At 42.7% G+C, this 15,945-nt stretch overlaps 2 protein-coding genes across 2 annotated transcripts; one reads left to right on the top strand and one right to left on the bottom strand.

The window, feature by feature from the left end:
- The first annotated feature begins 2 nt into the window (after positions 1-2).
- Positions 3-5,415, top strand: tpk2 (thiamin pyrophosphokinase 2). Its single transcript, XM_062391119.1, has 8 exons — positions 3-162; positions 251-492; positions 1,530-1,593; positions 1,678-1,808; positions 1,970-2,088; positions 2,915-3,047; positions 4,484-4,580; positions 4,700-5,415. The coding sequence occupies exons 1-8, from the start codon at positions 93-95 to the stop codon at positions 4,744-4,746; spliced, it is 903 nt and encodes a 300-aa protein (XP_062247103.1). The 5' UTR covers positions 3-92; the 3' UTR covers positions 4,747-5,415.
- Positions 5,416-5,868: 453 nt separating this feature from the next.
- LOC133956229 (rho-related GTP-binding protein RhoA-C) lies at positions 5,869-15,568 on the bottom strand. The gene is made up of 5 exons (XM_062391120.1): positions 15,534-15,568; positions 13,863-14,018; positions 13,224-13,344; positions 13,011-13,141; positions 5,869-8,014 (listed from the first exon to the last, which is right to left on the bottom strand). The coding sequence occupies exons 2-5, from the start codon at positions 14,016-14,018 to the stop codon at positions 7,841-7,843; spliced, it is 582 nt and encodes a 193-aa protein (XP_062247104.1). The 5' UTR covers positions 15,534-15,568; the 3' UTR covers positions 5,869-7,840.
- Positions 15,569-15,945: the final 377 nt, after the last annotated feature.

Genomic DNA, 15,945 nt, shown 5'->3' with positions numbered 1-15,945 from the left:
GTGTCCACGAAGAAGACAATGATCAGGAAGCGGATACTCATAGTTAATCGTGTCCAGTCCAACTGGGATATTACAGTGTAGCTGTGTTTAACATGACTAGCGCTGCCTGGTCAGAGAAGATCGTCAAACTCCTCAGTCGGATGAATAACTTTTACTCAGCAGGTAGACCAGTGGTACTGTGTGGAGATGTGACAACATGGGGGTGGTGGGAGGGTTTGACAGTGACACCTTCCTCTCTGTGTGTCCACAGGCTCCTCTCGTGTCAGCTGCTGCAGGTTTGAGATCGACTCTGCGCAGGTCGGTTGGATTCCTCCTCACGTGGCTGCGCTGTTGACACGGTATCCAGACGTGTTCAATCCGCCACACGATGGCGCAGTGACGCTCTGTCACAGTCTGGACTCATACGGGAGGAGATCAGAGGCTGTGGACGTTGTCCTGCAGTCCCTCAGACATGAGGCGTCCCTGAGCTGCCTCAGAGGATGGAGGGACGAGGTCTCATTCACACACACACACACACACACACAAACGTTGCTGATGACTCCTATAACGATAACTTTATATATAGAGCACTTTTCAACACAAAGTGATTAACAAATAGTTAAAATAACGTTTTTACCCTAACCCTGGAAAATGCTCTTAGGTCTAGTAAATAGCTGCTTGAATCTTCCCACGTTTGTTATTCAAGCTGAGGCAGTCGAATTTAACAGACCATAATAAATTTGGATATTTACAATGTTAGCAAAATACAAACTTAGCTAAAATACCCTAGTTTCTAGTCTTGATGACCACTCAAAGCGCTTTACAGTACAGTTTTGCATTTGCTCATTCACACACACATTCATACAGTGCATCTATTTGCAGTACTTTGTTATTCTATGGGGGGCCATTCAGGGTTCAGCATCTTGCCCAAGGACACTTCTGCATGCATGGACGACCACTCTACCCCTCAGCCACAGCCATCAACCAAACAAACCCATGGGAAAAACATCACGTCTTCTGAGAGTTTTTAAATTAGATTTTGACAGAGCTACAAGGTTAAGTAATAATGCAGGTGAAATGTGAACCATCCTCAGGTGGTAGTCTACATCTTTCTGGTGCAGTCCATTCTGATTTAGAGCAAGACATTTGGAAAATGAATGACTAGTTTTTCATTCAGTTCAGCAGATATTCATGGTAAATGAACCCTAATGTGTATTTTAATGATATCGTAAGCCTACACTTTCATTGTGTGCAGAGGAAGATCCCATTACATTTCTGACTATTTTTGAACAGCATTCTCATGTCAATCATAATAACTTGTGATTTTGTCAACCAATGGCTGAATTTCCATTAGATTTGTTGTGAACATTCATGATTCCTTAAAATCAATGGTAATTCTGACTGATTGACCTGAAAAGCATAATGAGAGTTATGGTAGTTTATTCCATCTCATATATTATACCTTTGACTATAAAAATCAGAAAACCACAGTTTGCACACTGTACATTTATAATTTATCAGAGTAAAAATGAGACCTTCTCATCTTTCAGAAGTATAGTGTGATGCCAACATTTTCAGATCCTCCTCTGATGTGGATGGAAAGAGCAGCTACGAGTAAGTTTAGTCTCGCTGTGGCAGCACCGTGTTAGGTTTGCTCAGTGATAACATGCATGAGCTGACTGTAATACTGTACTCCAGGTCTTTTTGGGGTGAAACGGTATGGAGTCCATATCAATGGTTACACCGTCAGTGACAGTGGGGAAGTCAGTATGTGGCTGGCTCGACGCTCCAAAACTAAGCAGACATTCCCTGGACTTCTGGACAATCTGGTGAGTAGTAATTTGACCTGATTCCATAGCAGGTACAGAAAACAGTAATACAATGATAATGTAAATTAAAGGAATGGTTATTATTGGTATAACATTTCCAAGGGCTTTAAATTCAGAGTTCCAGAAATTAATCAAGGAGGCTGATGTGTTGTGATGTGTAGGCAGCAGGTGGTCTATCTGCTGGTGTTGGTGTTAAATATACTCTGGTGAAAGAATGTCAGGAGGAAGCATGTATCCCAGCGGCCATTGCTGATAAGGCATGTCCTGTAGCTACAGTAAGGTGAGACTTTTTCCTAATTGTAACAAAACAAAGTATGTAGTGTAACCAGCCCACATTCTCAACGTTTACTCTGGTGTGGATCCTGACATGAGGGGCCCTGATGCCTACTGTCTGGGTTTTCACAGGCAACACCTCTCAAACTGTTCACACTAAAGATTCCCGGGAACACTCATGGCCAGCAGAGGCGGTGTTCTAGTGGCAGAAACTTGGACTATGGGCAGAGAAGGTCTCTGCTTCGTCTCCGGTTCGACTCCATGAAGAGACAACAAAAGACGAACCTGGATTGATCTGTCCAAAAATCCAAGAGTCTCCCTACCCTGTCTAGTGCCCCTGAGCAAGGCACCTTACTCCCCCAACATCTGCTCCCGAGCGCCGTACATGGTCGCTCACTGCTCTGTGTGTCCTGCACACAGATGGGTTAAATGGAGAGGTTAAATTTACCTACCATTGCATGGTGTGTTGTGCATGTCTGTGCATGTGTTTGGTATAAATAAACATATCTTAATCTTAATCTCTCCCTTGTCATCTGCAACATCCTGTGCAATCTTAAATGCCCTGAGTCCTCATGATGGGCCGTTTTGAGGGCTGTAATTAAGATTAAGATTCCTTTATTGGTCCCACACACATGCACACACACTACATGCAAATGGGGGAAATTTTTCTTCTGCTTTTGACCCATCCGTGTGAACACAGCAGGACACAACACACACAGTGAACACACAGAGCAGTGGGCAGCCATGGGTTGAAGAAGATTTGGATACTACTTTAGGAATGTAAAAAGCAAGCCTCTAAATTCCATTAACAACTATTCCAATATACCTTCTAGCTACACCTATGAGGATGAAGAGGGGGTGTTTGCAGAGAGTCAGCTTGTCTATGATCTGGAGCTTCCTCGCGAGTTCAAGCCCAGAGTGGGGGATGGAGAGGTGCAGGATTTCTACCTCCTGCCCATTGATATGGTCAGTATGAGGGTTCTACACAGCAACATCCATAACAGCCTGGTACAGTAGTTGTGACAGTCAACCCCGTAGTGGACTAAAGCAGATTCAGATTCAGTCTCATTTCATACAAAGACCTATATCAACATATCTTTGTTATCATCTACAGACCTAGACACACGACTGAGTCTAGGTTTTGTTTTTAGCCCTCAACTGTATTTTTGTGTAACAATTACATTTTTATTGTATAGCGTCAAATTACATTTGTTGCCAACGCATTTTACATAGTAAGGTGGAGACCTTCAATATTATTGCATGTGTGATGGGAGTTTTCCCAGCTGTCTATAGCATCCTTAATAAGAGATGGTTCAGGACTCACCTGATCCATAACCAACTATAGGTTTTATAGAAATAGGGGGGTTTTAAATCTAACCTTAAATGTAGAGATGGTGTCTGCCTCCTGAACCCTGAGTGGGAGCTGGTTCCACTCTAGAGGAGCCTGGTAGCTGAAGGCTCTACCTCCCGTTCTACTCTTACAGACTCTAGGAACCACAAGAGAGCCTGTGTTTAAAGAGAGAAGTCATCTATTTGGATAATATGGTGTTGTGAGCACTTTGACATATGAGGGGCCTTGATTGTTCAGGGCTTTATAACGGAGGAGCAGGATCTTGAATTTTATTCAGATTTTTACAGGGAGCCGATGCAGAGAAGCTAAGACAGGAGTAATATGATCTCTCCTTCTAGTTTCTGTCAGCACTCTTGCTGCAGCATTTTGTAACAACTGGAGGCTTTTCAAAGACTTACTTGGACATCTTGATAATAAATAATTACAGTAATCTAGTCTGGAGGTAACCTACTATCAAGGATCTATGAATGTGATAGTAACAACTTTGTTTACCTACTATTTCATGTCGAAATCGCTGCAGTGGAAAAGAGTCTGTCGTTTTCTGTACGAGTCAAATGACAGGTTGATAAACTCGCAACCAACAGAATAAAGGAATTTGAAAAACAGAAGATAAGTCCAGCAACTCTAAAAGACACTGGGAACAAAGGGCTTGGACAAGAGACCTTTTATTTCCCTATGAGCCAGGACGCAGTTTAAAGTCCTCTGGTAAATCGTTAAATACATAATGGCATATTTTGCTTGATAGTGTTTGTTGTACATTACTTTTCTAAGTGCATTGTGGGCAACAATAAGTCTACTATATAGGGTATAAAAGTGTTCACACCAGACAATACTACAAAATCACGAACTCACTATATAGTGGACTATATGGTGATCAGTGATTGATTTAGCCCACATGTCATGGTGGTTGTGAAGGAGGTTGGTGGGATTTGATCTTATCTCTGGACAAATTTGCAAATTACAGTTATCCAGTCCCTGTCAGAACTTTTGATATATAAATACAGAATATAAGCACAAATACTGCTTTCTGACCACCCTGTCATGGTTCCAGGTGAAAGAACTGCTGGCCACTGATGACTTCAAACCCAACTCAGCCATGGTGGTATTGGACTTCCTCATTAGACATTCATTTATCGAGCCTGACAGAGGTTTGTGACTCTTAAGACAAATTTCATTGTGGTAGTAAATTGTAAAATCTGTTGACAACTTTAGATGTTTTTTTTAAGGAAGTTTCCCAATGATTGTATTGTATTTCATCTCCCTTCAGAGCCATACTATCAGGAATTTGTGGCAGGACTTCATCGGACACTATAGAGTGAAGCTGAGGACTGAGGCCAGTGATGTCACTACGTTAGATATAGATGCTTTCAGACATGCACTGAACTCTGGAGATCCTCTAGAAGGGCTGTATGTGTGAATGCAAATGTCCAAGTGAGAAGCTCCGGACTTTTTCTGGAGTTTCTGTGGCCAGCCCCCTAGTATTAAATCTGCAGAAAGTCCAGAGAAGCTGATGTGAGAACACAGCAGGAGATCCACGCGGCATTCATCGCCTTCCAGAAGCCAAATTGTGTCCTTTTGCTGTGAGACAAAATCCATCTAGAAGTGACTAAGCCTCAGCAGGGAGGTGAGGGGTGGGGTTCATCTGATGAATCTGGGGACCTAGAACTAGATGACCCCGTCATCTGCTAATTTTATCCAAGGCAGGCAAATACAGACATCTATGTGTCTCAACCATATCAAGAAGTGTAAATAAGTTAGTTCCTCACAATATGGAAATTTGGGATCTGTCACACAAACTGTCCCTAATTACGAGAATGACCTTTGCTCTTTCAGTCAGAACAGCGGAATCTAAGCCTACCGAATTCCAATGACACATCTAATAGATTTTAAAAACATTTTGATTCTGCTTGTAAAACTGAGAATGTTAACCCATTCCCACCAACTTCTGCATATGAAATGAGAAATAAATTTTCTCTGTTTTAATTCTGTATCCATGTGTTAATTATTTGTCTCCTGTAGTTAGAGTTTTTACATCCAAGTCCCTACTTTTCTACAGAGCTTCAGGTGAGTCAGACAGAACTATAAATATATAAAGGCCATGTTTTACTAAATTGAGCGCTGGTAATACTGATGCATTTGTCACCACATTTTGAATAATTTGTGCACGAGATACGAGTATAAACAAATTATAACTGCAAAAACAAGTTACAGTATGAAGGTCAAAACAATTAACCAATCAACTAGCAGAACAGAGGCTTTTCACAGCCAGAAGCTATATATGGCGGCACCAAACAATCAAATGGAAATGTGTATGATTTGATACTCCGCCTGACACATGGGGAACCTTGAAAACTCTGGGATCTCGATGAAAAATAACATGATTCGTCATTACTGAAATAGTGTTAAGAGAGAAAGCACAAGACGCCAGAGGCAGAATTTGGTCATTCTCTGTTACAATTTATTTCGTTACAAAAGACGACTTGAGAAATGTCATGAGATATTAGCATACAAAAGAATATTACAAATGACCGATCGTTAAGGATTTAAGGATTTGCTTGTATTTGTATTTCATAATCTGACATCATATATTTTCCAAGTGTTAACACACCGACCTCCTGATTTTAGCTGTGTGCAAATAATACAACAAAAACCAGTAGAATATCACAAAGTGAACATAACATAACATACAACAGAGCAGAAAAACAGATGAAGACATGAGTGAACTGGCAGAGTGGGGGGGAAAGAAGGGTTAAACACTTTGCTGTGGAGTTACTGTATGTTGCAGATGAACAATCACTATAGCTGACAGTCCCATGGCACTGATTCCATCAACTATCCTCTGAGCATCACTTCTTCAACACAAACACTGTTTCATTCACTTCCGCTGTGGTCTGCTGGAGGGGGGGTAGCACGGACAGAGACAGGAGCAGGCTCAACAGACTGATAAGAAGAGCGAGCTCTGTCCTGGACTGTCCTCTTGACTCCATTGAGGAAGTGGGGGACAGAAGGATGTTAGCCAGGCTGGCGTCCATCATTGGCAACACCTCTCACCCCCTACATGACATTGTGGGGTCCCTGAGCAGCTCCTTCAGCAGCAGACTGTTACACCCACGGTGTAAGAAGGAGAGGTTCCGCAGGTCCTTCATCCCGGCTGCAGTCAGGCTCTACAACACCAGCACCACCTGATAATGTTGTAGTCCCTGTCTATTATCTCTATCTCCACTAAACTTCTCACCATAGCTGTATTTGTATATTCAACACTTAACATCTATATTTATATCATGGTCACTTAAAATGGTTACATTGCAATATGTATATTTCCAGTATGCTATCTTGTAGTATTATTTATATTATGGTTTTTTTTTTATTGTGCTTCGGCACTGTTACTTTAATTCTGTTTTTCTATTATTGCTGTAACAAGTGAATTTCCCCATTGTGTGGATAAATAAAGAAATCTAATCTAATCTAATCTAAAAGCCAACTGTCAGCAAGCAATTCATCCTATTATCCTACTTATGTCAAATATTGATAAAGTAACTTTACAAAAAGTAACTGAAAACAGTATTTATTATGAAGAGGAAACTACACTACACAACTTTGTAGTAAAAGACATTTTGCTATAGAAATTACATTTATCAGGGAGACAGTGTTCAGTTTGCATTACCAGCAAATTAAAAGTGATAACATGATAAAACTGGGTGGATTTTTAATAAATTAAGAAATAGCCTCAGAAAACTGGGGAAATCAAGGAATAAATTCTTTTCAGCTTGTTAAAAAAAAGGCTCTGCCCCCTGTGGCAGTTATAAATTAAGGGCTGTTACTATTTCCGGATTAACAGTAACTGTCCAAAGGGCAATCAAATTGTATTAATTAAAAAGCAGGTATAAAACACTCTTAGTTGGTCTCATTATGTATTTATACTTAGCTGCAAATAATCAAACGCTCTGCATTTGAATGGGAAATAGTATGAAGTATTACAGGTTCATAGAAAAGAAAAGCGTGTTCATATAATGTTATAACTTTGGAAATTAAGGAGAGTGAAAAACAAGACAAGCACAGTCACACTGCAAGCCATGGAAGTCTTCCAACAGCTCATTAGGCAGGTATAAGTATGATTACTGTACTGGAGTAATAGAATGAGTAGGAGAGCTGTTCCTTTCTCGTCATGTTCTCTTAATTTCAGGTTTATGGAATCCTAAACTCGAGATTACAATATTTCTTATTTGAAAGCTAAAAGCTATAATGTCAAACTTAAATGTATATACATGTATTCACCTTTTCCATTGCATTTGACCTTCCTATTTCATCCCTACAACTCCCCAGTCAACTGTGCCCGCCTTGGAGAAAACAGGTACAGGGATATTTTTCTTGGATGTTAATTTCCCTCCTGATCCTGTGTTACCTAACACTATAAAAGGCAGCAGCCGCTTTTCTTGCCTCGTCTCTTGGCCTGAAGTGCTGCCCTGGTGGCCATTTCAAACACCTCCCTAACACCATCCTTAGTCTTTGCCGAGCACTCCAAGTAACCAAAGGCATTGATCCGGTTAGCCATGTCCCTCGCCTCATCCGACTTCACTGGTTCCTATGTGGGCCGCATCAAAAAAGAAAAGGAAAATCAGATCAACTCATAGATAGTCTTTAAGAAGTGTCAGAAAATGGGATGATTTTATTGTATGATCTCTTTACATCTTTGTATATTCTTAGCAGCTGATACATACAGTGGATACAAAAAGTCTACACACCACTGTTGAAATGAAAGGTTGTCATGATCTAAAGAAATTTGACCAAGATAAATCATGTCAGAACTTTATGGTTGCACGTGTCCATTTTGAAGCTGTATCAAATTTCAGAATGCATCATTCTAAAGCTTTTTCCGTTTTAAATGATTTGACTATGTGCTGCTTAAAGTGGAGTGAAGTAAGCCCTAGAAAAGGGCCATTTCCACATCATCTGCACACAGAAAATGTGAAGTAGAGTATACAGCACTGATGCTGCACATTGTCGTCATCACATAAATCATTCATAGTGACCTAGATATTTGACTTTGTTCTTCTCTTAAGGACTTGGCCTCTGGTTCCAACAATCATGACAACACTCTTTTTAGACCTAAGCTGAATGCCATAGTGCACGTCTTAACTTGTACAGTTGCTGTAAACCAGCACTGTGAGGAGAAAAGACAACGACATCATCTGCATACTTCAGGTGGTTAACCGTTATGGCTGCCTTAAAAAAAAAACGTCCTTTAAGCACCTTCGTGGCAAAAATCTCACGCTGTAAAACTTTCATTTTGAGGGTTAACACTGCCTGGCATATGTCATTGGTGTAGTGTCACATTTCAAAAACACTCTAAGCACCTTCGTGTACAACAATGGCCACTGCCTAAATCTGCTATAATATTGAACGACATCAGTCCTGAACATGGTGATCACAAATCTTCTTTAATTGTCGTTATTTTAACCCTTTAAAAATACTCGTTTGTTTGAATGACACCAGTTTTTAAATAAAAAAAAAAGGAGAGATTTTATAATAATAATAATAATAATAATACATTTTATTTGGAGGCGCCTTTCAAGTCACCCAAGGTCACCTTACAATACAATAGTACAGGATAAAAGATAAAAACATTAAAGATAAAAACAACATTAAAACAGAACATCAGCATAAAAACAAGTGAAGTGCACAGGGTCCAGTTATAAGGAGTATGCCAGTTTGAACAGGTGAGTTTTGAGTTGACACTTGAATGATGTGATGGAGTCTGATTGTCTTATGTGTGGGGGGAGGGAGTTCCAGAGCCTGGGTGCTGAGCAGCTGAAGGCTCGGGCACCCATGGTACTGAGGCGTGACGTGGGGATGGTTAGCAGTCCAGAAGAGGATGAGCGGAGGGTGCGGGGGGGAATGTATTCCTGAAGGAGGTCGTAGAGGTAAGTGGGGGCTATATTGTGGAGAGCTTTATAGGTGAGGAGAAGGTTTTTGTAGTCTATGCGGTATTGTACAGGGAGCCAGTGAAGTTGGATGAGTACAGGAGTGATGTGATTCGATGATTTGGTACAGGTGATGATCCGGGGGCCGAGTTCTGAATGATTTGCAGTCTGTTGATGAGTTTGGTGGGGAGTCCGGTGAGGAGGGCATTGCAGTAGTCGATGCGGGATGTGACAAATTAGTGGACCAGGATTTTCGGTGCTGGACTGGGTCAGTGACGGAGTCTGGAGATGTTGCAGAGGTGGAAGAATGCAGTTCGGGTGATGTTTTGAATATGGGGTGCAAATGAAAGGGTGCTGTCCAGAATGACGCCGAAGTCGTTAGTGATTTTGACCAGGGCTGTTTCAGTGCTACGTTTTGGACAGAAGCCGGATTGGAAGGGTTCATGGAGGTTGTTTGTGTCGAGGTGGGACTGTAGTTGTGCGGCAACCACCCTTTCAAGTGTTTTGGAGATGAAGGGGAGGTTGGAGATGGGCCGGTAATGGTTAAGGACAGCTGGGTCAGCACCGAGTTTTTTCAGGATAGGTGTGATGGCAGCCAGTTTGAGAGTGGGGGGTACAGTACCAGTGGTGAGGGAGGAGTTAATTATGTTGGTGATCATGGGGGAAATGGATGGCAGACAGGCTTTGACAAGGGAGGTGGGAAGAGGATCGAGCTGACAGGTGGTGGTTTTGGCTTTATGGATGAGTTCCGAGATGGTGTGTTCTGATAATGGGGTGAAGTCGGAGAGGGAGCTGAAGAGAGGTTGGCCAGTGGTGATCATCCAGGGTGGATTGATTGAGGAGGTGCAAGATAAGGCCAGTTGTTGGTGAATGGTGTTGATTTTAGAGCTGAAGAAGTCCAGGACGGCAGTGCACTGATCAGTGGAGATGTCTGGAGGGAGGGTTTTAGGAGGCTGAAGTAAGTGTCTGACTGTTGAGAAGAGGACTCTGCTGTTGCCTGTAATGTGGCCACAGGTAATGTGTGATTAGTGAGCATGGTCCATCTACAGCCCAGGTGGACGAAAGCTGTGGTGGATCAACAACTGCGTAGAGAGACTTGGCTCCTCTGACTCAGGTAGGAGAGGGTCCGCTGGCAAGTTGCTGCCGCACCTCCTCCACTGTTTTCGTTCTTTTTCTTTTAAAAAATAGTTTTGTATTGATTGTCCTGTGTGAATGTTGGACTTTAAATCCGTTTGCTGGATTTGGCTTCCTCAACAAACACCGAAACAGCAGTTGGACAGTCTCTACCTGTCTGATACCTCGCCACTCGTTAGCCAGAAGCTAGCTTCGCCGGCAAAGGCCTGACCTGTATGGGATACCTGTGGCTCATCTCCGCACTTTGTTGCTGGATAGCCTGCTCTGGTGTGCCCCACGAAGCACACCCGTTCGGACCGGTCAGCTGTCACTCTGCCAGCTCTCCTGGACGCCCACCTGCGCCCACGGACTGCTGTCAACGCGGAGGACGCCGCCTCACTGCTTTACCCATACCCACAAGTGTCCAACTGCCGACTGGCTTGCCTGCTGCTAATCTCCGACGCCGTCCAACTGGTTTCCCCGTCTCCAGCGAAGCTACAACAGGCACGCTCCACACCTCTGCTCCAGCTGCACTGGCTCTGTGGCTTCACCATTATCTCCTGGACCATCTACCGTTGGATTACGTCGCTCCCGATCTCACATCATGTGGAGTTTTAATCTGCTGCTTTGGATTGCGCTATGTTCGACTCTCACGAGCGCATCTCTGCCGCTCCGTTACTCGGCAACGGAGATGTTATGTCTCTGGACCTTCTCAATGACCCCCCCACCTCAGCTTGCATCCCACCACTACATTCTCAAACGACCAAGATACATCCACCATGGCTCTGGACGGAACTTTCAATATACTCAACACAACAGCAACACAAACATCCGCTCCTTCTGGTCCACAGGGCCCCGCCCCCCCCCCCCACACCGCCCGTCCTGTCAATCACAGTGTACTGTCTCCCCTGCTCAAAGCAACCACCTACACACCACTCACCTGTCTGAGACTTTGTCTGTTTTATCAGATCCCTCACTAACAAAGCTCTGTTGATTGCTGACTTTATTGTTGACCATAAGCTAGACATTCTTTGCCTCACTGAAACTTGGCAACAGCCAAATGACTTCTCCCAGCTTAATGAGGCTGTCCCACTGGGTTTTTCTTTTATTAGTAAATCGCGTGCGACTGGGAGGGGGGGTGGTCTCGCTCTCCTTCACCGTGATAACATCAAAGTCACTGCTGTCCCAATCCCCCATCACTCCTCTTTTGAATGTTTAGCTGTAAAACTCACAGGCCCCAAACCCGCTGTCATTGCAACCATCTAAAGACCACCAAAACCCTCTGCTGTTTTCCTCAATGAATTCTCATCACTACTAACATCTGTATGTGCAATGTCCCCCACTATTATCCTCCTCGGCGATTTCAACATCCACATTGACAACCCATCAAGTATCTTTGCTAAAGACTTCAAATCACTCCTGGACTGTTTTGGTATTATACAACATGTCAACCTCCCAACCCATAACAAAGGTAAAATACTCGACTTGATCTGTTGTACTGACATAACTCCCACTAACATTGATGTCACTGATTTCCCCATTTCCAACCACAAAGCTGTACTTTTTGACATTCAAACCCAACTACACAAAGCCAAAGAACAACGGACCATCTCCTTCAGAAACATCAAAAATATCGACACCACAGACCTCTCCACCCTTATCAGCTCTTACCCCAGCCCTCCCCCAGCATCCTCCCTGGCTGACCTTGTTAGTCACTACAATAACTACCTCTCCTCTTCCCTCATCACCCTGGCCCTCCTGAAAAGTCGCTCTGTCTCATTTACTCACACTGCTCCCTGGTTCACACAAGAGCTCCGCCAGCTCAAAGCCACTGGCCGTCGTCTGGAGCGACTCTACAAAAAGACTGGACTCACGGTACACAGCCAAATGTACTTGGACCACATTCATCACTACAAGAGAGCCCTCACCACTGCTAAATCTTCATACTATTCCAACCTAATCAACACTGGTACAGGCAACAGCAGAGTCCTATTCTCAACAGTCAGACACTTACTTCAGCCTCCTAAAACCCTCCCTCCAGACGTTGCCTGTGCCTGTTTATATTCTTATTGAACTGAGATACATTTTTGAGGGTTAGCAGAGCCTGCCATATGACACTGATGAGCTACAACATTTATGCAATTACACATACACAGTGAAAGCTTAACTTCTGTAACTCATACAGATATTCACAGCAAAGTTTGGGTTTCAGTTGTTACATCGTTTTGAGTATACATGTAGACGTGCACGCCATGTTTGTGTGTAGGAGTACTGATGAGGTGTACGTGTGTGAGAGAGACAGAGAGATAGAGAGATAGGGAGTGATGAATTATAACATTGCACAATATTATCTCTCTGTTTGTGCAAATAAACATTTACACCATCTATCTTGCATAGCTGTGATGCCAGTACAAAAGTGCAGAATATGGGAGAGTCCTCGCTTTCCCCAAGATTAATTCAGTGCATTTTGACATCAATTACCTTTGGGATTAATTCAGTATGAACATAACCACGTAGGTTTAAACGTATACAGGCCCCACTCACCTGTTTCATCTTAGCTAACTCTCGACGTGTGTGCTCATCATTCCGCAGGTCTTTCTTGTTTCCCACCAGAATTATAGGCACATTGGGACAGAAGTGTTTGACCTCAGGAGTCCACTTCTCTGGAATGTTCTCTGCATCGGGCACAAAGTGTTCATGTTGAATGTGGAGCAAATGGTACATTTCTCAGAAACAATGGCAGGAAAGAAATCTTACCCAGGCTGTCAGGGCTGTCGACTGAGAAACACATGAGAATGACATCTGTGTCTGGATAGGAGAGAGGCCTCAGTCGGTCGTAGTCCTCCTGTCCCGCTGTGTCCCAGAGAGCCAGCTCCACCTACAGTGGTCAAGGACATTAATACTTACATATTTCAAAAACGCCACAGGGCTCAGCTAAAGGTTTATCCACGAACATTCAATACATTCAGAGACAAAACCATAACCCCTAATTAGCATTAAAAGACACTGCTTTCGCAATAATAATATATACAAACATATATTTCAAACCAGACATTCCAAAGTCTCTGGTTGTGGAATGAGAAGTTGAACTTTGTAAATTATTAGAAACTATGTGTAGTTGTAGAAACAAATTGACTGAAACTATAAAATGTAAGCAGAAATGTCGTATCAGTGATAAAGTTCATCATTTTAAAATAGTGTCTCTTTGACATTATCTTTTTTTAACTGTCCAATATAAATATCAGTATCACCCTTAAAAACCAAGTGCTGCTCAGGTTATATTGTGAAACAAACCTTCAGGGTCAGGGGCTTAGTCTACACACTCCCTGTTGTGTTAATTGACTCCTGACAAAAAGAACGGAGCATCAAAATGTGACATTATAATAAACAGCTTACCTGTTTACCATCCACCTCAATATCTGCCACATAGTTTTCAAACACAGTGGGCACATAGACCTCAGGGAACTGATCTTTGCTGAACACTATGAGGAGACAGGTTTTGCCACAAGCTCCATCACCAACTATCACTAGTTTCTTTCTGATTGCAGCCATCTGAAAGAATAAAGAAAGACATGTACTCTGTTAGTGATTCGGTGCATTCAGAGCAAAAACAACCCTGCAAGGTGAGGAGCTTGATTGGTGTACAAGAACCATGAAGAAATAGGATAGGATGAGAGTTTGTAATGGTGAGAGTAGGGTTGCAAAGGGGCGGAAAATGTCCAGTAAATTTCCGGAAACCTTCCAAAAACTTTCCATGGGAAGTTACGCGCAGGAATTTTGTGGTGTGGGAAATCCATTGTGGTGGTGTACAGAGCCAAAATTATGAAAATGTTGTCAATGTCCAAATATGTATGGACCTAACTGTATGTGTGTGTGTGTATGTGTGTGTGAGCAACGGGCGTTATGTTTGTATCAAATGATAATCCCCCCAATATGAGTCGCTGTCTGTTGCTCTTTAGGCAAGAGGTACGAGACATCTAGTTGTGGCATCATGGACATGTGAAAAACTGGCCCACAGTATTTCAGGGAACTCCACCAGATATTTACAGTGTTTCACTTAGGGCCAAAGCAGTTAATTGACCGACTATGATTTTCAAATTAGGTTCTGGCCTAAAACCGATGAAACACTACATGTATAACTTAACAGAGTTGTGTAAATACTATCCGTCACCCCTCTTGTGTGGCAGATAACAACTCAAACTGGACACATCACTTCCAACAATATGGCTGTGAATGCAAACATGTGGGATGAGGCATCATTTCTGATAAGACAACTGTCAATAAGTGTTATGATGAAAGCCGATAACGCAATAAAATATCAAGCCATCTAATTCCACACTGAGAACTTGGATTGTATTCTGGGTTTGGTGTTTAAATGCTGTTAAAATAAGATCAACAAATTCAATAATCTGATGTTATTAGAATCCGCCAATTTGCATCGCGAGCAGGAAATGGTAATCTCAGAATATATTCTTTGACCGGAGTTTTTAAACTGTGCCTGAATAAAATCCCATCAAACCAGATGTAGAAGTTTAGGGAGTGGCTTTCTCTCTAATGACACCATATACACCCGTTTAGTCTCTAACCATCCAGCTTCATCCGTATTTACACACTGTCACTATTAGCTCCTCAGCTAGCTGGTGTTTAAGGAGTATTTGCAAAGTTTACGTTGCATCAGCGCTTCACTTCCTCACTGATGTTTACCTCTCATATAAAGGCCCATCACGTGTCAACCTAGCCTCTGGTGAACCACTTCAGGTTTAACATAATTTACAACCTAATCTACTTTATCTTTTAACCTCAGGCAATTTTTGGCCTGTGTGAAGCACTGAAGTAGCAGCTAACATGTAGCTAGCAGCAGCTTCTGTAAGGAGGCTGCAGTGTTAGCTAGCAAACTTGGCTGAGTTGATCGGGACCGTTAGCCTATCGTCAACACAAAACAATGTCACACTGCGACATATCGCTGGACCCGGCAGTTCGCTCCAGCTCCACACGGAGCTCAGAGGCAGACAGCGCCTCTGAGGAGCCACTTCTGAGCCATTCTACTGTTTTATCAGAGATACTCGCCTTTCTGTCGGTTTCCTATCGGGGACACTGTCCCGCCCCCCAAAGCGTCAGGAAGACTGCGCCCCGCCCACATTGAACTCCCCTTTATTTGTATAGGTCCAATCCTAATATACATTATCTCAAGACACTTGACATGGAGGGTCGTTAAAGGACCTTCAAATGATAGAGAAACGCATCAGATCCCACTTTGAGCAAACCCTTAAGTGACTGTGGAGAGAGAAAACTCATGTAATCTTTATTCTGGAGTACACAGCATCCATTTCTTTCAAAAAAGACCTGATATACTGACTCGTCTGACCACAGTACACGTTTCCACTGTGTTATGGTCCCTCCAAGATGCCTTCCAGACCAGAGAAGTCAACAGCGCTTCTGCATAGGTAAAAGTAAGGCTTTCTTTTGAAACAGTAAAGTT

This window comes from Platichthys flesus, chromosome 7 (genome assembly GCF_949316205.1).
Source record: "Platichthys flesus chromosome 7, fPlaFle2.1, whole genome shotgun sequence".
Lineage (NCBI taxonomy): Eukaryota > Metazoa > Chordata > Actinopteri > Pleuronectiformes > Pleuronectidae > Platichthys > Platichthys flesus.
Note: the sequence above shows the minus strand (reverse complement) of the source record. Positions and strands in the feature narration are given on the sequence as shown.